Genomic DNA, 23181 nt, shown 5'->3' with positions numbered 1-23181 from the left:
GTGAGCATGCGTCACTGATTTATGCCACACACTTAAGAAGCCCTTTAAACATATCTCAGACCTGCCTTTGCAGAGCCTGTGGGTACAGTTTTAACCTGTCGTGTCGACCTGGCAAAGTAAACCTTTTGCCAGGCCCAAACCTTTCCTTTTAAAACATATGTCACCTCTAAGGTAGGCCCTAGTCGGCCCAAAGGGCAGGGTGAAATGTCTTTAAAAAGTTGAACATGTAAAACTTAAAGTACATGTCCTGATCGTGGAAAAAATGCTAAATTCATTTTTCACTACTGCATGGCCAATCCCTCCTACAAGATAACATTGGGGTTGCCTTATAACATTTTTTATGTATAACTTCTAATTTGGGAAGAAATAGATTTTCCACATTTGGTGTCTAGAATCACAATTTAAAATTATGTTTGCCTGCTGTTTGTCTCTGATTAATCAATCAATTAAACATTTATAGAGCGTGGAAAATCACTTGTGAGGGTCTTGAAGTGCTGGAGCTGTATTCTGCTGCGTAGAGGTATGATCATACAAACATCTAGGTCTTTAGCTCCCTACTAAATTGCTTGAGTGACGCTGCGGTCCTGAGATGCAGAGGGAGGTTGTTCCAAGCCTTGGCTGCCATTTGCGAGAAGGAGCATCCTCTGCTGTTGGCTCGACGGATCTGGTGGGTGTCTGAGTGAGAGGGAAGCCGATGGAGGTGTCTAGTTGGTTTGTGGAAGGTCAGGCGTTTGTTGATGTATGCTGATCCTTTGTTATGTGGGGCCTTGCAGGCATGGGTCTGTATCTTTAACTGGTATCTCTTCTGAATTGGAAGCCAGTGTAGGTTCTTGAGATGGGGTGTGATGTGGGTCCTCCTGGGGAGGTCAAGTATGAGTCTTGCTGCTGAGTTCTGTATTGTCAGGGGTCTCACCAGGAGGCATGCTATGTTTCCTATGTGGAGTGTGTTTTCGAAGTCCAATCTGCTGGAGATGAGGGCCTGCGTGTGACGGTCCTTCTGGTATCTGCTGGGAGTGACCTGAAGATCTTGCAGAGCATGCAAAGGGTGTGGAAGCAAGTGAATGAGACTGCATCAACTTGTTTCTTTATGGATAGTTTGCTATCCAGGATGATGGCGAGGTTGCGGGCATGGTCTGTTGAGACAGTGGGGGGGGGGAATGCCGAGTTCTGTGGGCCACCATGTGTCAGTCCTTGGGGTGGTGTTCCCAAAGAAGAGGACTTCCATTTTTCGATGTTGAGTTTAAGACAGTTGTCTTTCATTCAGTCCGCTACATTCATCATGCATCTGTGGAAGTTAGCTTTTGTGGTAGAGGGATCTTCAGACAATGAGAGGATGAGCTGTGTGTCATCAGCATACGAGATGATGTTGAGTCTCTATGTTCTGATGGTGACGGCCAGGGGGGTCAGGTAGTTGTTGAAGAGGGTCAGGCTAAGGGAGGATCCTTGGGGGACTCCACAGATTATCTTCTTGGGCTCTGTTGTGAACGGTGGGAGATGAATCCTCTGGTTTTATGCCGGTGAGGTACGAGGTGATCAATTTGAGGGTGTTTCCTTAAATCCCAATGTGGTGGATGCTGGTGATCAGTATGTGGTTGGAAACAGTGTCTAACGTGACAGACCGGTCCAGGAGGATGAGGGCTGCTGTTTCCCCACAGTCCTGGAGTGCTCTAATGTAACCTGTGGCTGCAATCAGGACTTTCTTGGTGCTGTGGTTAACTTAAAATCCAGAGTGGGAGGGGTCAAGGAGGTGGTGGTCTTCTTGGTGTTGTAAGTTGATGGTTGATCACTTCCTTGAGGACATTTGCTGGATAGGGGAGCAGAGAGATGGGCCGGTAGTTCTTCAATTCGGCTGGGTGGGCAGATGTTTTTTTCAGGAAGGGCCTCACTTCAGCGTGTTTCTAGACCTCTGAAAAGGAGGCCATGGTGATAGAGGTATTCAGGACCTTCCTGAGCTTGTCGCTGATTGTTGTGCTTCCAAGGTTGAAGACGTGGGGGCAGGGGTTTGTGGGTACTCCTGAGAGTATGGAGTTCATGGTGGAGATAGTTTCTTGCATGGTGAGGAGTTCCCAGTGGGTGAGAAGGTGTTCAGGGTCTGTGTTGGTGCATGTGAGCTTGTTGATGCTGTCTGTGGTGGACGGTTGGCATTCAAAGTTTTCGTAGATGGCTGAGATCTTGTTGTGTAAGAAGTCTGCAAGGTTGTTGCACAATGCTTGGGAGGGAGTGATGTTGTTCTCAGTGGCTGCAGGATTGGTGAACTAGTTCATGATGGCAAAGAGTTCTTTGCTGCGGTTTGTGCTGGCTTTCATGTGATCTGCTAGTCGGTCCTTCGTTTCTTTCTGGAGACAGTGGTACTGGTTGAGAGCAGTCCTGAAGGTGGTATGGTCTTCTGTTTTTTTTTTGCTGATGTCACTTCCTTTCAGGTTGTTGGTAGTTGAATTGGCTTGGCTGTCTCAGCCAGGCGATGGAGTTGGTGCATTCTGTGATCCACTGGAGAAGCTCTGTGCTGCTTTTTCCGAGTCATGTGTAGAGTCTAAGAGGTGGGAGTGGAGAGCTTTCCACTGGTCTTCTGATACCTTTTTCCAGTTTCTTTAAATTGATTTGGGGGGCACGGTGCTGGGGTATTTATCTGGGGATGGTGAAGTGTATGCTGTGAGGTATGGACCAGGTGAGTGGTATGGTGTGGATATACCTGACTCTGTCACTGGAGGTGAAAATAGGGTTGAGCGTGTGTCCTGCAATGGAGGCTGGGTCAGTGATAAGCTGCTTGAGGCAATGTTTCTCAAGCTTTCCAGGAGGTCGGTGGAGTTGGTGTTCCTGGGGTCATCGAGGTGGAAGTTGAGGTCCCTAGGAATATCTAGTGCTTAGAGTTGATTGCTTGTGGAGTGCTAAGTTCCGGGAGGGCTTTGTAGAAGCAGGGTCTGGTCCTGGTGGCCTGTAGGGAAGGGTACCTCAGATGGTGATTTTTCTGTCTGTGTGGAGTTGGAAGTTGTGGTGTTCCATTACCAGTGTTGGGTCATCAGGGGATATTGTGCAGCAGATGAGGTCCCTGTAGATGATGGTGATTCCGCCTCCGTGCTTGTTGGTTTGGTCCTGGTGTGTTATCTTGTAACCTTCAGGGATGGTAGTGGCAATGTCTCATGTAGAGGTGGGGTTGAGCCAGGTTTCTTTGAGTAGGATGATGTCTTGTGTGAGGGAAGTGATTGTGATTACTTTTCTGGGGTGGGTGACAGCTGGGCTTGGTGTATTTCCTCTAGACAGCCACACACAATGGGAGCTTAGGTGTGACTTGGTGGACTTTGAAGAGCCATCCTGGGCAAGCTTGAAGGGAGGTGCAGGACACAGCCACATTTAGACGTGAATAGGCTGTGTCTTGTCCACACACAAAGGGGTGCATACCTCCTGTGGTCAGTCTGGAGCCAAGGCAGGAAGGGCAGGGCATCTGTGTACTTGAAGGGCAAGTCTTTAAACTGTGCCTCACATCAAAGGTACAGGTAGGTATCACAACTAGACCTCAGACACCGTCACTTCCGTACACTTTTGGACCTGTAGATACTCTACCCAGAAGAAAGACTGCTGCTCTGCTGGACTCCTTCTTTGCCATGCTGAAATCTTGCCTGTGAGTGAGACGGACCTGCATCTTTCCATCCCAGAATTCAGTCACTCAAAGGGCTAGCTGGCTGGCCTCCTGATGTGGAATCCCAGGGACATAAGATTTTCAACCACCCTGCTCCTGAACCCTGCCATATGTCTGTCCTAGACCCTTGGAAGTAGATCTAAGGTGTTTTCACCACCAGAGCCAATGTATCATCTGTTACAGGAGCAGAACTGACACATCATCGCTGCCATGTGGAGCAGAATCAACACATCACCACTACTGGGTTGGTCAGAACTGACACTGCACACTGCAGACTCATCTCTGCTGGCCCCAACCCAGCATCTTGGGCCCATCCTTTTGCCTTTGGAACCACCACTGTGTCACGCTTCTCTGGAGCAGGCCGTCTCATCCCTTGTTGATGGTAGCCTCAACTACAATGCTATAGCTCTGCATCGCAGTCTCAGCGCTCATCAGAATCAACGCATCACCTCCGCTGGGCAAACCATCCCAGACACTGGCGTCCACATTGCAAGCCCTGTTGACAGAATCCTTGACGATGACTCAAAAGGATCTCACACCGCAGCTTTGCTGCATCTTGGAACCAACACGTCAAGTCTATTGCACGCTGCATCTTCAACTCAGATTTAATTCAATGCTCTGCAATCAAGATTTCAGATACTTTGGTTTAGCTGGCTTAACTGGGTCCCTGTGGCTGCCTATTCTCCATCCCAGACTCCCTGAACATTTGACTTTGTCCCAGTCTGGCGTGACCAGATGTCCTGGTTGGTGCTTCTTGCTTCTAAGAGTCGTTTTACATTTTATTCTTTAAAAATTCATAACTCAAGTTCTACTTATTGGATTTTTGTAGTTTTGGTCTTGTTTTATGTATTACACTAAGTTCTATTTTTACTTGGTGTGGGATCCTTTTTGTGTGGTGTTTTCACTGTCTGTACTCTCTGAAGTGTTGCACAAATACTTTACACATTGACTTCAAGTTAAGCCTCACTTCTCTATGCCAAGCTATCAGAGTGAGCACAGGGTAATTTGGGGGTTGCTTGTGCCCTACCCTGAGAACTGTGGTTGCTGCTTGACCGGGGGTTACATTTCCATCAACCAACAACCAAATTTGCTGGTTGATCACCCAATTTCTCACAGCATTCATTCAAGGAGTACTTTGTGGTCTAAAAAATCTGTTAGTGAAATTGGGATAATGAGAAAGACAGAAACAGATATTGTAGACTTAACTCAAGGACTAGTCCCAACTACCAAAAAAGCATTGTTTTAGGGAAGGGGTGTGATAACTCAAACACTCCTCCTGAAGCTGTGCCCCTGGGTAGATGTAATGAATAGCACCAGATGGCTGGGAACAGATTAGGGTGGAAATTTAAGGGTTGACAACAAATAGAGGTAGAAATTAGAGTACACAATATAAGAGAAACTAGAACCTGGGAAGTGGATGCCCATGGGAGGAAAAAGTGTCAAGTCAGCCCTTAAATGCAACCTTTCACAGAATCATACCTCTACTAGTATTAAGAAAAAATACTGAATAAAAAATATCAAGTTGCAGAAATATCGAGTTTTAAATATTGTGACACAGAAATATTATGTGCAAAAATATTGTTCACAAGAACATAGTTTTTTTTTTAAGGTAAGAAATATAGTTTTTTAAGTTTCTTAATGTGTTTAAATATTAATTTAATTGAATATATTTTATATTTGTGTAATTGTTGTCAATGTTTTTATATATAGTTTGTAATGTATTTTTGTAATTTAATTGTAAAATAGTAATTGTTAGTGTTGTAGTGGGTTGTGAGGTTTAGGGTGGAAAGTTAATTAACTATAATTCATTTCTATGTTTTTTTAAATGTAATAATTATTTATTTGAAAATGAAGTATGTAAATTGTGCAAATATTTGTTTGCAAATCAAATTTTAGGTGCAGGTTGCTGGGTTTGTAGGGGTATAGGGTAGGGAGTCAATTATTTGTTAATTAGTTATGTAAATTGTGATATTGTACATTTTACTTCATATTTTATTTGCAGGTTGTAGGAGTAAACGGTGGGAAGTTAATTATTTAATAAATGATTAAACATAAACAGATTTATTAATTTACCATCTGTAAATTGTGTGTTTATCATAATTTTTTAATTTAGGTATATGTTACATGTGAAACTATAGTATAGAAATGTAATGAAATAATTAGTAAATAAATGCTTTTTCTTATATTAATTATTTAAAAACAAAATTAATTGATTTTTAATTTATATATTTAATTTAATGTTGAGTTTTATAAGTTTATGGAATAATACTTGTATTAAAATAAGGTATGTGCTTGAAGTGAAGTATTTTGTCTACTGATGTACAGACTGGAATGTGAATATTACATTTTACCCCTCTTCAGTCCAAAGCTTACCCTACTGTTTGTTGCACAGACTGGAGTGCGAATATTTAATCTTACCCCTCCTGAGTACAACGCTTTCTCTACTGTTGCACCAACTCGAATGGGAATAGTAAATTTTACCCCATCTGAGTCCAACGTTTTCCTTACTTTTGCACCTGCTGCAGTGGTGATAGTAAATTTTACCCATCGTTAGTCCAGTGCTTTCTGTACTGTTACACCGGCTGGAGTGGGAATAATATATGTATTATTTCTAGAAATTTATAGTTTTGTTTATTTTGCTTAAAAGTATCTTAATATTTTGTTTGTGTATTTTGAATTATATTTTTTAATTAGTAATATTTGTAATATAGATTTGTTGTATATTGTTTTTGTATTGTTTACTTTTTTATTTGTAATTAAATTGGCATTTTTTTTATTTTCTAGTTATGCTTTTTAATCATTGTGTGTGTATATATATATATATATATTATTAAATTAAAAAATAGTAAATTATAAATTAAAATCATTGTTTTAATAAGTTTAATATTATATATGTGTAATTAAACATATACACATACATGTGTGTGTTTAACTATATTTATATATATATTTTTAAATAGATTTAATTTATTTATATTACTGTTACATGTTAATATATTTAATGTTCACTATTTTAAAATATATGTTAAACAACATTTTTGTATATATTTTTCAATATTGGGGCCGCATTACGACTCTGGCGGTCCTAAAAGCAGACAGCCAAAGTTGTGGGAAGGAGGCCACCATCATACTGGTGGCGTCCCCCTGAGCGTATTCCAGTCCTCCAGCCAGGCTGACCAGCAGGAAAAGTGCTAGGATATTGGTCTTGGCTCTTTTAAGGGAGCCCCAGCCAATATCCTAGCAATTCAGCATCCTTAGAATGTGCATTGTAAGCAGACCGTACACATTCCGACGGTGCTGGGCAGGGGGCCCCTGCACTGCCCATGCCATGGGCATTAGGTAGTGCAGGGACCCCCCTGTGGCTTTTAACCAGCCTTTTAATGGTGGGGTCTCCGCCACTAAAGGCTGTCAGAAAGTGGGGTTGTAATTGGCCAGGCGGTGCTGAGTTCAGCGCCACCCTTGCTGGTTACATCTCCGACCACTGTCACCACATTGGGAACAATTTTTCTGAAGGGAATGGCAGACTTCTGGCAGGTCCGCCTGCCAGGGTTGTAATGTGGCAGTCGGACAACCACAGTTACAGCAGTCCGACCGCCACTACAAGGCTGCAGTCCTAGGACCACCAGCCTCGTAATAAGGCCCTACGTATCGTGCAGAGATAATAAGGTGTAGTGAGATTATGCACCCCTGTATGTGCTAGTGTGTGCACTGAAATGGTAATGTAAGAAGGATGTAGTGAATATTAAAAAAAGTCAATTTTCCTCACCCCAAGGTATGCAGGGCAAGACCTTTTGGGTCAGGGCAGAGAAAGCAATATGGTTTGGTGAATGTGTAGAGCCTTACCCACAGTAGTTAGATAAGGTTAAAAGGTTTTAAGTTTGCAGTGCCGAGTTCTGTATGTATCATCCTGGCCATTTGGACTTCTTTTTTTCATTGTGATAACAAAAGTAATAGTTGCTGTCTCAGCCACTTACCTGGATAAAGTACTCACAGAAAGGGAGCCTATGTTCATGTCCTATATAGAGTGAAGTGCATGGGTGAGTGTGGGTTCAGATAGGAGCACAGTTTATCTATAATTTCATGCTCCAGCAACAGAAGCTGCCAGTTTATTTATCCTAGCCTCTCCGTCACTTTTCTAGGAACAAGGTGCTAGGATCAGAAGTTATGTGGGCTTCAGACCAGGCTACTTGCAATTTGAAAATCCAAAATAGTCGCTCCAGGGCAACCATATTGGATGCAACTATTCGTCCAGCACTCTGACGATCTGAGACAGTAGTCTGGGCATCATGGACTTGGATTCGTTATTCTGGGGAAGTCCCCTCAAAAGGACAGAGGGTGAAACATTGCCTTAAAATGCATTTGCAACAGTTGGGCATAGAACCCTCCCTTTATTGCTGTATTCAAGTGGAAGCTGAGGTACCAAAGCATTGTGTGGTGAAGGCGCTGACTGTTGTGTAAGCATTGGTTGGAGACAAAAAAAATCTTCTTTACTCGTAGCATTAACTATATGGTGACAAAGGTATTAGGTTGTCCTTGTTGAGGGAGGGTGGCTGTTTAGTACGTGCATCCACAGTAGTGGTGTTCATGGTATGAAAGCATGTGCATGATTTCTGGTGGGAGAGCAGGCTTGCTAGTGCGTGTATTTTGGAATGTAGCTTTTGTTGCATTTTCCATGGCATTTCACAAAATGGGCTTGAAATAATTGAAATAACTCTTTTTGGAAGATTTGGTTGTAGTGAGGTTAGTGAGATCTGTTGTCATAAACTGCTTGTTTTGGTGATAGACTGTAGGGGCACAAGTCTTAATAGATATTAAAATCCACTAAGAAACCATTTATATCTGCCTATTGTATGCAAAAGCGCTCATTTAGCATTATACACTGTAGAAATAAATTACCTTTTTAATTCTCTCAAAGCGAAGCGGACACTCCGTTAATCTGTGGACCAGTAGACTTGGGAAGAGGAGTTGCGGTGGTGAGTGGTACACTTTCAGCATTGGCACAAAAGTTCTCAAAAATGTTTTTTTTATTTTTTATCCATGAAGTAGTTTTGTAACGGAATATATGTTATAAACCGTTATGATGATCTTCCCCTATTTCTCTCCAGGTGGGAATAGATCATAAATGGCAAATGGTGTGAAGCAGGACTAATCCTTTCAAGTGTCTAATACTTTAATGCTCAGTATGGATGTAATGATGAAACCCGCTGCCCTCCTATCTTCCTGCTCATTCTAAAGCAGCATAGTTATTAAAGTCATAGTTCAAGCGTCCAATCTCTTTTTGAGGTTGGATTGTTCGCTTCAGTAATGAAGTATCCTCTTGAACAGTTATCCCGCAATAGACTGTCATTGTTAACTTAATTATATATAATATAGCTTCTAGTTTGTCAGTTTAATCTATTAAAAATGAATTGTTACATACAAACGTTATCGTTTTCTTTAAATTGACTGCTTGTTCAGATGTTAGAACTTTATAAAGTACTGATATTTATACAAAAAGGTATCATAGTAGCTCTTATGAATGTAAAGAAGTACTTATCTTCTATTAGCCATCTTAAGATCTAAATGATTTAATAGAGGCATTATTTGATTAAACATCTGTTAAAGGTCGAGAGGCATATTGCATTTTAAGTGTGGAGACAGCATCCAATATCAATCAGATGCAAGCCTATTGAAGTACAGTATGGGCCCAGAACAAGAGCAGAATCTGCAGAAACTGGCATACCACATTGTATTTAAATGTAATAATGACTCTATATGGTCTGTTAAAAGCAATTCTTACTTTTAGGCATAGTTCAGAAAATGTTTACCACTAAACATTCAAAGTGCCCTCGTACCCATTGCATTAAGGTATTTACTGTGTGCATTTATGACATGTAATGAGTAAAGTGAGGACACAAACACATACACGGGGTTACACTGGCTCAAACAGCCAACCAGAAATTAATAGTGTGTGAATATCAGAAACACAATCCTAAAGCGTGTTTTTGTGGCATGTTAGACATTACACAGACATTAAATATAGGGTAAGTAAGGGTCCTTTGTCTAGAAACCAGGGCAACTATTTTTCCGTTTTGCTCCTGGCTGACCATCAAAATGTGAAGGTTTATCACGTGGCTCTGAGTCTCCGCAGGTGATATATTAGTGAGGATAGTCATCATGATGTAGGATGGGTTCTATAAGATTGTATGGTGCCATTGTTAGAGTAAATCTTCCTGGAGTTTCGCCATTGATAAAAGGAGAGCTACATCAAGAACTTGGAATATTATTGTCACCGTTTTCACTTAAAAGCCTATAAACCTTCTAGAATGTGGCAGCCAAACTGCAGTATGTGACTTTTTACATATACGTTACTGTCTCCTAAGAGGATGAAGTGGCATTCAAACTCTAATGCCACATGCATTGCTTTGATCATTCGTATGGTCTAGCTTAGAAAGTTGATTATGTATGTTCCCAAACTTCCTTTAAACTCTAGTAATGTGTATTTACTTTTAGATTGTTAGTTCCTCAGACATGTCTTAATCGGCCCTCCTTCTCAAAACCCTTATCACGCTATGGAATGCTAGCTTCACTGGTTATGAATATTTATAACTCAATGTTTTGTATTTTCTCAGTATCTGACAGTCATTCTTCATGGTGTTAACCTCTTATCTGTGAATGCTTACCATCCAGCTGGTTGCTCTGACATTCTCTTTTCCATGTGTTTGCTTATTTCCTTAAGCATACATACATATCTTTGACTACACATATGCACAGAGAGGCTGAGCGTTATCTGCAAGTAAATCCGTGCCGTAATGATTGTCATCAACTACAAAACACAGGCCACTAGTTCAAATCAGATCCAGCTGGGAGTCCCTCTGCCTACAGGATAAACACTGATCTTGTGTGTGGGCTCCTGAGAAACATCAGTCAGTACACGTGTGCTCTTCTTGTAACCGACCATCTGGATTTATGTGTTCCTCTTCTAAACTGGTTACCACGTTTAATGCATACCTGTGCCACACCATTTCCAAATTTCTGCATTCTTCAGGAAGCCCATGGCATTACCTTCTGGCTTCTTCACATTGCTCGTCGGGCTTCAGCTGAATGTTTTCCGTCATAGTCATGTGGGAGCAAACTAAAACAACCATTGGCAAAGTCAATTGGTCTGGCTTTGGCTGCTAGTCTTTTTGCTTTATTAATGCTTGTTTTGTTTTGATTTTTTTGGGGGGCAAAAACGAGGGTGTATTAAGATAATTAAAAAAAATGGTAAAAGGACATGTATTTTGGGTACCGAAGCACACATTGTCAAAACAGTCCTTAGTATTGAAAGGAACTACTCGTATGTGCAGATGTGCTCCTTGTGAAAGAGTGGAGTGCCATTACTCAGAATTAAGTTATCTGATGGCTGAAGTGGACGTATCCTTGCCCCACGTTGTAGTGGGTGGATGAAAAATATGAGTGACACAATAGCAGAACAATGGATGAAGATGGCCAGTTGAAAGTGTGTGTAGGTGTATAATTGTATTTATATATATTTATGTGTGTGTGTGTGTGTGTGTGTGTGTGTGTGTATATATATATATATATATATATATATAAACACTGAGTTTCGGCGTTAATAACTCTGCTCTAAAACGCCAGTGGTGCTGCACATTAAACGTGCGCCACCGCGTTTTATACAACCACACTTCTCCTCTTCAACTTGTAATCAGGAGGTAGCACTTCAGAGCATGTATTCAAGGTTTTTATTATTTAGACGCGACAGGGATGCGTTTTGGCATTACTGCCTTCATCGGCCTGCCGGCCGCCATTTTATTTCATTATTTATATGCTTTTAACATACTCATTTTTTCTAAACAATATATTCGGAAATTTTCACATACTCAAATCTCCCACATTCTCCACAATCACGGTTGTTCGCATTATATACAAGAAATTATAAATTGCACTTGAAAAAACACTTTTGTAACAGCCACAATCTATTAATGTGGAATCACCCAAATTCATAACATAACGACGTGGATCGCTCAACGATATTCTTGACTTCACCCAAACTTTAAACATAACGATGATAATCACTGAATAAGATCTAACCAACACTTACACCACCACTTGCTAGTTTCTCAAATATTAAATGGGTACTTTAGAATAGCATCGATCTCATATTTCTTGAAGAATGTTACCACATTATTTCATTGTTAGCACTTCTAAACACCTTTAGGATCTGACAACAATCATCAAATTTTACTAGCTGTACATGGTGCAGATCTTATTTGAAAAATTGCTGAAATTCTTTGACTTTTTATTATTATTGAAATTTCTTTGTAATCTGTCTCATTTAATTATTCCATCCCCATTCATTATAATCCATATAAATATTGTTGTACTTAGCATAAATAGTATTTAATCCAAAAAGGGGGAGACCTTCGAATTTAAATTTTTTTAAACATTTTCTCCAAAAAAATTTAAACCTTAAGATGCATGTGTAACTCTTCACTTTTGTTTAACCTGTTAGGTTCTTTAGTGTCAAAAGCCAATACATATCTTGATTCCAATAATCTTAACTTTTTCTCTCTATCACCACCTCTGCTATCCTTTGATATCCCATCTATCACACTATACTTCAAATTGGTGATGTCTCCTCCATGCACTTCCCAGATATGTCTGGCTACAGGGTAGGACTCATCCTGATTGTGCACTGCTCTCAAATGTTGTAAACTGCATTTGTGTGCCTGTAACTTAGTGCTGCCTGCATATATCTTGAGGCTGCTGCATTTTAATATATAAATCATGTATTCACTTTTACAAGTATATACTCCCTTGGTGTTATGGAGGGTTTTTCCATTTATCACCACTGACTTAATGTTTTCACCATTTTTGCATGCCTTGCATTTGGCACACTTGAAAAAAACATTATTAGGGAGTAACCACATCTGTTTGCTGTCACATTGTCTTACATCACTTTTTATGAGTGCATCTCGCATTGATTTCCCTCTCCTGTACGTTATCTGTGGGTGTTTCGTGAGATCTTTGCCGATAATAGGGTCACTTTTCAAAATATGCCAGTGATTCTGCAATATTCTACGTATTTTTGAGTGAGCCATGTTATATGTAGTTAAGAATCTCACCACTTGTTGTTTATTGGACTGGATCATGTTCTTTTTATCTTCAGCAAATAAAATACTATCTCTGGTGCGCTTCTTTACTTTCTCCTTGGCCTTTATAATAGTATCGTTTGAATACCGTCCTTCTCCTAATCGTATTTCCATCTCTTTTTTCACCTCTCCAAATTTGTTCTCCATACTGCAGATTCGTTTAGCTAGTAAAAGATCACCATAGGGAATATTTTCTTTGAGATGCAAAGGATGGAAACTCCCTGCATGTAATAAACTATTACCCGCAGTGGGTTTCCTATATAGGGTAGTCTGTAACTTTGCTTTCTCAATGGTAACCTTCACGTCCAAGAATTCTCTCTAACATTTATATTTACAGTAAATTTAAGATTCAAATCATTCTAATTTATCTGTTTTACAAACTCTTCGGCACTTGAAACACTGCCTTGCCATATCAATATTCATATGAATTAAAATGGCGGCCGGCAGGCCGATGAAGGCAGTAATGCCGAAACGCGTCCCTGTCACGTCTAAATAACAAAAACCTCGAATACATGCTCTGGAGTGCTGCCTCCCGATTACAAGTTGAAGAGAAGTGTGGATAAATATATATATATATGTATATGTTACCTAGTGGTGGTCTGTAGAAAAAGCTTTCTTTGTTTTGCTAATAACGTTGGTGCCGTTTGATGAATCTTCACCAAATTCTCCCAAAAAAAAGCGGACGTCACTTCAGTTACTGTCTAGAAAGCTTCAGGGTGTGCGAGGCGGTGTTTAGATTAACATAAAGTAATTAAATCACTTTACATTTAAAAAAACCATTGAAATTCACTGAAAACACAATAGTTAGGAAATAGAACTAAGAAAAATCTTAGAAATCCCCTTAAAAAACAAAGGTTACAGTGACTGTTGGAAATGTCCCTTTTTGTAGGGTTATCCCCAAACGTTTTGCCTTCTCCCTCCTATTTTTTCAGGTCTGTCTTTGCTGGTTTATTGTCTCTGCATACTTTACCACTGCTGATCAGTGCTAAAAGTGCAAGTGCCCCCTAGGTAAGTTGCACTGTTGATTTGTCTATCCATGATTGACAGATTTGATTTACTGGTAAGTCCCTAGTAATGTGCAACAGAGGTGCCCAGGGCCTGTAAATCAAATGCCACTAGTAGGCCAGCAGCAGTGATTGTGCCACCCATATAAGTAGCCCTGTAAACATGGCTCAGACCTGCCACTGCAGTTTCGATTTGTGCAATTTTAAACTGCCAATTCGACCTGGCAAATTTACACACTAGGCAGGCCTAAACCTTCCCATTTTGTACATTTAAGGCACCCCTAAGGTAGGCCCTAGTTGGCCCCATGGGCAGGGTGCAGTGTATTTAAAAGGTAGGACATGTACTGGTGTGTTTTGCATGTCTTAACAGTGAAATAATGCCGAACTCTGGTTTCACTTTTGAAGGCCTATCTCTCATGTAGGTTAACATAGGGGCTGCCTTTAAATCACTTTAAAGCACGGATTCCCTTTGAGTGCAGATAGAAATGTGGATTTTAGGGTCTCCAAACTCAAAATTTTAAAATATATCTTTTAGTGAAGTTGGTTTTTGGATTGTGAGTAAAAAAAATGCCACTTTTAGAAAGTGGGCCTTTTATTGCTTAAACCATTCTGTTACTCTGCCTGTTTGTGGATTCCCCTTCTGGATCAGTTTGACAGTTGGGCTGTTTACACCTTTCCTCTAGACAGTGACACAAAGGGAGCTGGGGTGTAGCCTGCATATCCTGATGATCCATCTGAGCTAGAGTGGAGGGAGGAGTTGTCGCTTGCACCTGAAAGGACTGTGGCTACCCTCACACAATGCAGTCTCCAACCCCCTAGTGTGTGTCTGGGGCCTGGCCTGGACAAGAAGGATCTTGCAAACACTTGAGACTTTTCTTTGAAGTTTGTAAACTTCAAAGGCAGAAAGAGGTATAAGGAGTAGACCCAAACCCCCAGATTTTTAGAATCTTTCGGAAATCAAGAGAAACCTCTGCCTAGGAGAAGAGCTGAAGGAAGAGTACTGTCTCTTTGCTATGTTGGTTTGTTGGACTGGCCTGCAGTTGCTGCTTCTGCCTGTAAAGAGTGCAAAGGGTGAACTTTGCTGCATGTCCTGCTTGAGAGAGTTCTCCAAGGGCTTGTAGTAGAGATTGCCTCCTGTTGGAAGTCTCAGGGACACCAAAGACTTAAGTTTCCTTGTCCAGCAGCACTAGGAACTGTGTGTTTTGTGCTGTTCAAGAGGAGAAACAACTGCGACACCCAAGCGACGCCGGTGGCCTGCACCGTGACCTGCCAATGCCGCACTGCCCCGCTTCCCACTGCGACCCTAGTCTCCCCAACCCCTTCATCAGACGACTTCACCGAGCCGCTGCTCGCACCACGACCTGTGGGCCCCAAACACCGGCATCGCCTGCTCACACCACAGCATGGGTCTCCCCCCGAAGACGATGTTCCTGCTGACACCAATGTCTCTGCTTACACCATGGCCTGTTAACACTGCTTGTGAGGTACACGAAGCACTGTCCCATCCCGCACCGCAGCCCCTGTTCACCCACACCAGCATCGTGAGTAAATCTTGCAGAATTCATATTTTTATTACTGTATGTTGGATTTTTATCGTATTTGGTCTTGTTTTATATAGATAAATATTGGCTATTTTTCTAAAACTGGTGCAGTGTCCTTTTATAGTGTTTTTATTATTACTGTGTGTTATGTGCAAATGCTTTACACATTGCTTTTTTAGATAAGCCTGAGTGTTCTTGCCAAGCTACCAAGGGGGTGAGCAGGGATTATCTGAGTGGGTATCTCCCTTATCCTGACTAGGGAGAGGGTCCCTACTTGGACAGGTTACCAACCGACTGCCAACTACAGACCCCATTTCTAACAGTGACATTATATTAAGTTCCGAATTTACTCGCACAAAACCAGAGAACAAATTCAGCAGTTATAGTTAGTTATTTCAAGTACATATAACTCGCACCCTAAGGTAGCTATAACTTGTGTCCTTGCCACACGCTGCTACTTACCCCACAAATTACAGCACTCATGACAGCTCTGATAATATCATTGATAATGTCATTGTAACATCTGCAATAAAATTATTGATCAGATAACTCTGCATGGTGGGGGCACGAGTTATAGTTACCTGAGGGAGCAAGTTATATTTACTTGTATCAGTATAATATATATTTATCATTTTTTCTTTATCTTTGGTGAAACTTTCTTTTGAAGCTGCAAAGCATAAGTTGAGAATGATATTGTGCACATGAAACTGGTGTTTCAAGCGTGCCATCTTAAATTATAAATCTGGAATGCTTCTTACTCAAATTCTATTATAGTCGTTTTTGTTAATCAAAATGCTTAATACTCTGGCTGGTAACAATTCTTGATTGCATTTCTGCCAATTTCAACTATCTCAACAAAGAACACAATACAATAACCTTGCTATTGTACTACAAAATTGCAGCTATGAGTATACCCATAAGTGGACCAGAAGATAGATTCCAACTAGGTAAATCCTTCTACGGTGATATAGGACACATAGATGGGCAATATTAAACCCGCTGAGACCTTCAATTCAAAGGTATTCGAGCAGACTTCTTGTCAGGATGATAAATATGCACCAAAATAGCACCTTCAGATTTATATATATATATATATATATATATATATATATATATATATATATATATATATTTCTTCCATACAAGTGCTCACACAAGAGCTCCAAGTGGCCCAAGAGGGGTGGTGCAGCAAAAAGACCGGCAGAGCACTCCGGTTAATTTCTTCTTAACCACAAAAATGTTTGTAAAACAGCAGCACTCTCAGGAGGTCAAAAGAGAAATAAGTTTTCTCTTTTGACCTCCTGAGAGTGCTGCTGTTTTACAAACATTTTTGTGGTTTATATATATATATATATATATATATATATTATACCAGTTTAACACTGAGGTTAAAAATGCCGCACTCACAGGATTGTGATGAATCCACTTTTATTTTCAATAACGAAACATCCCACCACCTAACACCTACGCGTTTCGACCTTCACGGTCTTGGTCACGTGACCAAGACCGTGAAGGCAAGACCGTGAAGGTCGAAACGCGTAGGTGTTAGGTGGTGGGATGTTTCGTTATTGAAAATAAAAGTGGATTCATCACAATCCTGTGAGTGCGGCATTTCTAACCTCAGTGTTAAACTGGTATAATGATTTACGGGAATAGGTCCTTCCCGGATGCCGGCACCGACGAGCATAGCGCGCTTCCTTTTGTGGATCTGTTTGAGCTTATATATATATATATATATATCAACAACACTTAATTCGGCAATTCCCTCGCAGCTCCTGACCGCCAATGGTGCCTGGATTTGACGTGCGCCACCACGTCTAACATGAAGACGATACCTTAAACATCAATAAGGCAACCGGCACTCCGTGAATGTGCAAGTTAGGTTTAATTCAATCAAAACAGGAACGCGTTTCGGCGTCACCGCCTTTCTCAACCTGTGGGCCGCCATTTTGGCCCCATTTATATATCGTATGTGACGTGTTACAAATGATTCACTTAAAGCAACATGGTAATAATAAAGTGTTATACGTGTAATATGTGAAAAAACGCCCATAAGAAGAGTATATATAAAAACCAAAATGATAAATCACATTAATACAAACATGTACTAAATGCAAAGCATGTAAAAATGGGGAAAACATTAAAACCATCAGGCAAGGAGATAGAATTATACATACCATAAAAGGCAGATATGACTGCAAGAGTGAATACGTCATTTACATTTGAAAATGCAGCTGCCCCAAGATATATGTTATATATGTATATAAGCATACATCTCATTTGGGATAGAAAGTAGTAAGTAATCTTTATTGTTTAGTTAATGAAAACCATAACAATCAATGCATTGTATACAATATATAAAAATCTATAAAAGAAGGACAAACAAAAAGAGAAAATGCTATAAAATCTTTGAAATAAATATACAACTAAAGTGCGATGTGCCAAGATTTTCTTTTTTTTTTTGCTTACAATTCTAAAAACAGTCAAGGGGCGGAGTGACCAATATACTAACTTTGCAGACACTTGATGTCCGTTGCGCAGTTGATGTTACATGCTAACTCAATGTGTACAGCCTAAGAACCTGCTGATTGCGCCGACGGGCTTCTCTTTTCCTTTTTTAACGAAGTCGTCTTAAAATATGTCCTTCCACGTGCTATAACTTTGTCAAAACTATAATAAAATAAATGAACACTTAAAAATTGGCCAACTGTCAGCTAAGGTGTGTCCTAAATAGTAAGATTACGCTTGTGGTGTGGACAGTCAAAAATGTGATGAATCTGCAGATTAAATGTGTATCGTGAGGGTCAAACATTGACATCGCTGCTGGCCGACAGGAACGAGTCCCATTCCTCTCGAAGACTGGTTTTAACAGTTGTCGTCATGCTTCCTTTAAGGCCGGGCAAATAAGATGGACCATGTCTTCCTTGGAACCTTTACATAACCTACAGGAAGTTTCTCCTCCATTCTTCCAAGACGGTTGGTCCGCCCTGGACGGTAGAGCGCCTAGACGAAGAGCCACAAAACGACGCTTGATGTGTAGTGCAAAAGTTGAAATCAGATATTGTGATGGCGCCAAGGTGGTATAAGTGTTCATAAGAAGCCAGGCGTGCGAGCATTGTGCAGGTTTAGATCTGAGCACCATTGGTATTGAAAATAAGATAACGTTTGGAAGCAATTTGGTTTCAGACATAGTTTTAAGTTGTTTCTCGTCTTTGCACAGTAATATATTTTTATATGAAGCACCCTCAGTTTTCATTTAATTCCGCAAAAACATTGTAATTGTTTTTAAATTTTACAACAGGCTTCCACCAGAAGAGAAATTGGTTTGTGGTGCATTGGCGCTACCCGTGATCACTCCTCACCTTTCTTAGGTCTGCAAGTCATTTTGGATCCAATTATTTCGCTGAACAGTAGCAGAGGATAACCAACCATTGAAGCTGGTGTTCATGCTAATGGCTCCAAATGATATCCATACTCAATAATTCAATGATTTCCCCCATTATGTGGCTTGTCATCCATGTCACTCTGAGCTATAAACTGGCTCTTGTTTTCCAAAAAGCTCAGTCAGTGAGGTCCAATGGAGCCAGCATAATTTCAGTATAAATACTATAATATAACTTGTACGTTTGGCAAATGTTTGTGATGTGTATCACTTTTCAGAGTTGAGAGTAAATCTTTGCTCACCATTCAAATCACAGAATAAACTTTTTTTCCTACAAAAAAAGTGAAAGGAATTGCCCACTGCAGTTCATGTGCATACCTGTATGCACATCTGCAGAAGAACTAAAACATTATTTTTTGCCAAGATTTTCTGCAAACATTATTTGATAAATTTAAATCGGATTAAATGATGGAGAGGAACAATTAATGTAATTTTGATCTTCCAAAACAACAACTTTACGGAGATACCCCTCTTTGTAACTCCTGCAAACGAAAGAGGTTTAGGAGGCATGCAAACCACGGTTGGGATGAGAACACAATCCACTGTGTAGACTTTTGTACGCGTTTTTTAAATGTATATTCATCACTGCTTAATTTGCACTAAAAAGTGCTTGTGCACAAGCTTTTTACAACATTGTGCTGCTGAATACCAGGGTTGCTGATATAAAGGTGGTCTAGTTTTGCTTTGATCCCATCCCTCTTTATTCCACCACTTAACACTTCCTGACTCTTTATCTCAGTCTTGCAGATTATTTGTCATCATTTTCACATCATTCACATCCTCTGTCATGGTCTCTTTTGTACTTTTGTCTCTCTTGTTCTAGGCCAAAAACAGATGATGAGAAAAGTTCCTGGTTCCCAAAAATCAGTGAACAAAACCCACCACCAAGACAAATTAGGCATGGTTTGAAAGAGAACGACATGTTTTATATTGTCACAAACTTGCAGAGAAGAATATCCGCACCGACGTGCACAATTGCTCACTTACACTTCACTGGAGAAATAAATGTTTGTATTATCTTAGTCAACCCGTGTTGATGGTTGCGAGCTACCATGATTTGAATGGATAATCTGTTTTTTTTTTTTTAAATATCTTTAGTCATTCCAAATGTAGCCATGCAGAGACGTAATTGAAAATAATGATGGGCTTCTAACAGAAATATAATTTTGTATGGGTAGATTGATTGCCAGAAAGAATTGGCCTTAAATGTATTGTAATTTATTTTACAGCAATTTGACAAGGACTACTATGAATTTAAGGAGAAAATTGTTGAGTTTGACAGACGGCTTGGATCAATCCTCTGTGCAGCTTTTCGTGACTGTTCTAGTATAGAATCTGCTTTTAAGGTATTGTTGTTTTTTATATATACTAAGTTTTAAATGTGATTTTGTTGAATCGAGTTTAAATCTTGTACCTTTCTTTGATGAAACAAACAAAACATTTCTTTTCCTGCATAAGGTATCAAAAGCAAGAACGTGAGGTAAAGTGTAATTTTTTAAAAGAGATCTGTAAGCGTAACAATAAAAGCAGAATAGCAGATCAGCATGTATCGCGTTTCTGAGAAATGAAACGAACTTGTTTGGTTGGGGCTGCTTTTCGTCTTTGAATAAGTCGATTTCTGCTCTCTTCTCTCTTGATCAATGTTAATATATCAAGTTTAAAGATATAAATAATATGTTTTTTGTAGGTCTTGATGTGTACTTGGTGAGAAGCATTTAAGCAAAGAAAATGCATGCATCTGAGTGTTTGGGTAGCAGAATCGCACCACTTTAAGTTCAGGAAATTCTTGAAACCTGTCCGACCCATTATTCCTATTTCTGTTTGTGTCTTCCGATAGTGCTGTAAAGTGGCCTCGATGAGCCTTAGGAACCCGTAAATACTTAACCAAATATAAAATGAAACAAATAAACAGTGATGGGTTTCTTGCGTCGTCTCTAGGGGAGGCAGAATAGGCCAAAGTTGAAGTAAGTTATAGTTGGAGTAGTGTGGACTGGCACGGGCCTACCATTGGGAAGTTAAGAGGGTCAGTTCCTTTACAGAGGGAGGGGAGCGGACGGTTCCTGACTGCTTGGACAGAGTTGTTTTCAGAAATGTCTTACAGAATGGCAGCTTAGACAGGACCTTAAATTTAGCGTCCATAGGTGTCCAGCAAGGCATAAGAAAGGATTTGGCCTTATTATTTCAGCCTGAATTGGTTTCGGTTATTAGTTTATTACTCCTTGAAGTGCCGTTGTAGTCCAGACTGTAATGTGATGTAAGTTTGTAAAGCTGGTTACATCTATTGTTGCATAAACCTTCGAGTGAACTTTACAGAACCTTCAGTTAAATTATTTGTTCCACAGTAAACAGTGAAGCTATCTGAGTGCTTGTGAGATGCCCGATGATTTCTTTACTTTTACACCGAGTCTGACTCCCTGATTCTGTATCCTGGTGGGAGGGGGTGGTACTTCCTCAGTGATCCAGTTTAGATTATAATACAGTGATCCAGCAGCAAATCCTGTTAATTTGGACCCCCCAGCAATAGTATCCGGCCTCGTGAAGCCCTCTTCAGATATAGCCTGAAGCTATGTCCCACTAAAGGTATTCGACCTCCAAGAAATTGTTGAAATCTGAAGGTGAAAGTCTTTACTGGGCTTGATTTCTACCAGATCCCCATCTATAACAAGACTTCATCCAGCAGCTCCTAGATGTTAATCACTCCTCTTAGAACACAGACTTGCCTCATAAAAATCTACCTGGGCGCAGTCCACCCCTTGAATCCGACATGCTTTCCTTGGCGGTTGACTTTGACAACGTCTCACGCAACCAGATACCTGTGGTATTTTCTCTGTTTTTCTAAATTAGATTGTGATTTTCCTTCTGTTGTTTTTTTCAGTTTATTACTCTTTTAAGTGCTTCATAAATACTTTACACATCGCCTGTAAATTGAGACTGTCTGCTTTTGCGCCAAGCTATTATAGGGTTAAGCACAGGTTATTTTTATTGATCTGTGGTTTACCCTGACCAGGATTGTGGTTGGTCCCTGAATAGGATTACCACCTGTTGGACCTGGCTTTTTGACAGGGTCATCCCCAAACTTTTTGCCTCCTTCCTCCTATTTTTCTGACCTGTTGTTGTTGGCTTTTGACCTCTGGGCACTTTCCACTGCTAACCAGTGCTAAAGTGCATATGCTCTCTGTGTAAATTGTACTATTGATTGGTATATCCATGATTGGCTATTTAATTTACTTGTAAGTCCCTAGTAGAGTGCACTATATGTGCCTAGGGCCTGTAGATTAAATTCTACTAGTGGATCTGCAGCACTGGTTGTGCCACCCACTTCAGTACTCCCTTAACCTTGTCTCAGGCCTGCCATTGCAAGGCCTGTGTGTGCAGTTTCACTGCCACTTCGACTTGGCATTTAAAAGTACTTGCCAAGCCTAGAACTCCCCTTTTTCTATATATAAGTCACCACTAATGTGTGCCCTAGGTAACCCCTAGAGCAGGGTGCTGTGTGGGTAAAAGGCAGGACATGTACCTGTGTAGTTATATGTCCTGGTAGTGTAAAACTCCTAAATTCGTTTTTACACTACTGTGAGGCCTGCTCCCTTCATAGGCTAACATTGGGGCTGCCCTCATACATTGTTGAAGTGGCAGCTGCTGATCTGAAAGGAGCAGGAAGGTCATATTTAGTAGGGCCAGAATGGTAATACAAAATCCTGCTGACTGGTGAAGTCGGATTTAATATTACTATTCTAGAAAAGCCACTTTTAGAAAGTGAGCATTTCTTTGCACTTAAATCTTTCTGTGCCCTTCAATCCATGTCTGGCTAGGTTTAGTTGACAGCTCCTTGTGCATTCACTCAGACACACCCCTAACACAGGGTACTCAGCCTCACTTGTATACATCTGCATTTTGAATGGGTCTTCCTGGGAGGGTGGAGGGCCTGCCCTCACACAAAGGACTGCCACCCCCTCTACTGGGACCCTGGCAGACAGGATGGAACAGAAAGGGGACCTGGTGCAGTTCTTAGACACTCTTTGAAGTCACCCCCACTTCAAAGGCACACTTTAGTATAAAACAGGGCCTCTGCCCCACCTCATCAGACACTTGCTGGAGAAGAAACCTGAACCAGAACCTGCATCCTGCCAAGAAGAACTGCCTGGCTGCCCAAAGGACTCACCTGACTGCTTTCTCCAAAGGACTGCTGCCTTGCTGAACTCTTGTCTGGCTGTAAAAGTGCTCTCCAAGGGCTTGGATAGAGCTTGCCTCCTGTTCCCTGAAGTCTCAGGACCAAAAAGACTTCTCTTTTTCATTTGGACTCTTCGTGCGCCGAAAATGTCGACGCACAGCTTGCTCCGCGGCGAGAAAAAAGCCACACACCGACACTGATCGACGTGACACCTTCGGGGTGCCCCGAACTTCGACGCACGGCCTCGCAAGGACA

The 23181-nt window shown here is 40.7% G+C and overlaps 1 protein-coding gene across 1 annotated transcript in view; it reads left to right on the top strand.

Annotated features, from left to right (window-relative positions):
* Window positions 1-23181, top strand: part of DNAH11 (dynein axonemal heavy chain 11) — a 2866633-nt gene that overhangs the window by 594588 nt on the left and 2248864 nt on the right. Inside the window, exon 9 of the mRNA XM_069211469.1 lies at window positions 19985-20101. Coding sequence (XP_069067570.1) covers window positions 19985-20101 — 117 coding nt within the window. The remainder of the gene's footprint in view (window positions 1-19984; window positions 20102-23181) is intronic.

Source organism: Pleurodeles waltl, chromosome 10, assembly GCF_031143425.1.
Source record: "Pleurodeles waltl isolate 20211129_DDA chromosome 10, aPleWal1.hap1.20221129, whole genome shotgun sequence".
NCBI classification, from domain to species: Eukaryota; Metazoa; Chordata; class Amphibia; order Caudata; family Salamandridae; genus Pleurodeles; species Pleurodeles waltl.
This window is presented reverse-complemented; position numbering and strand designations above follow the sequence as displayed.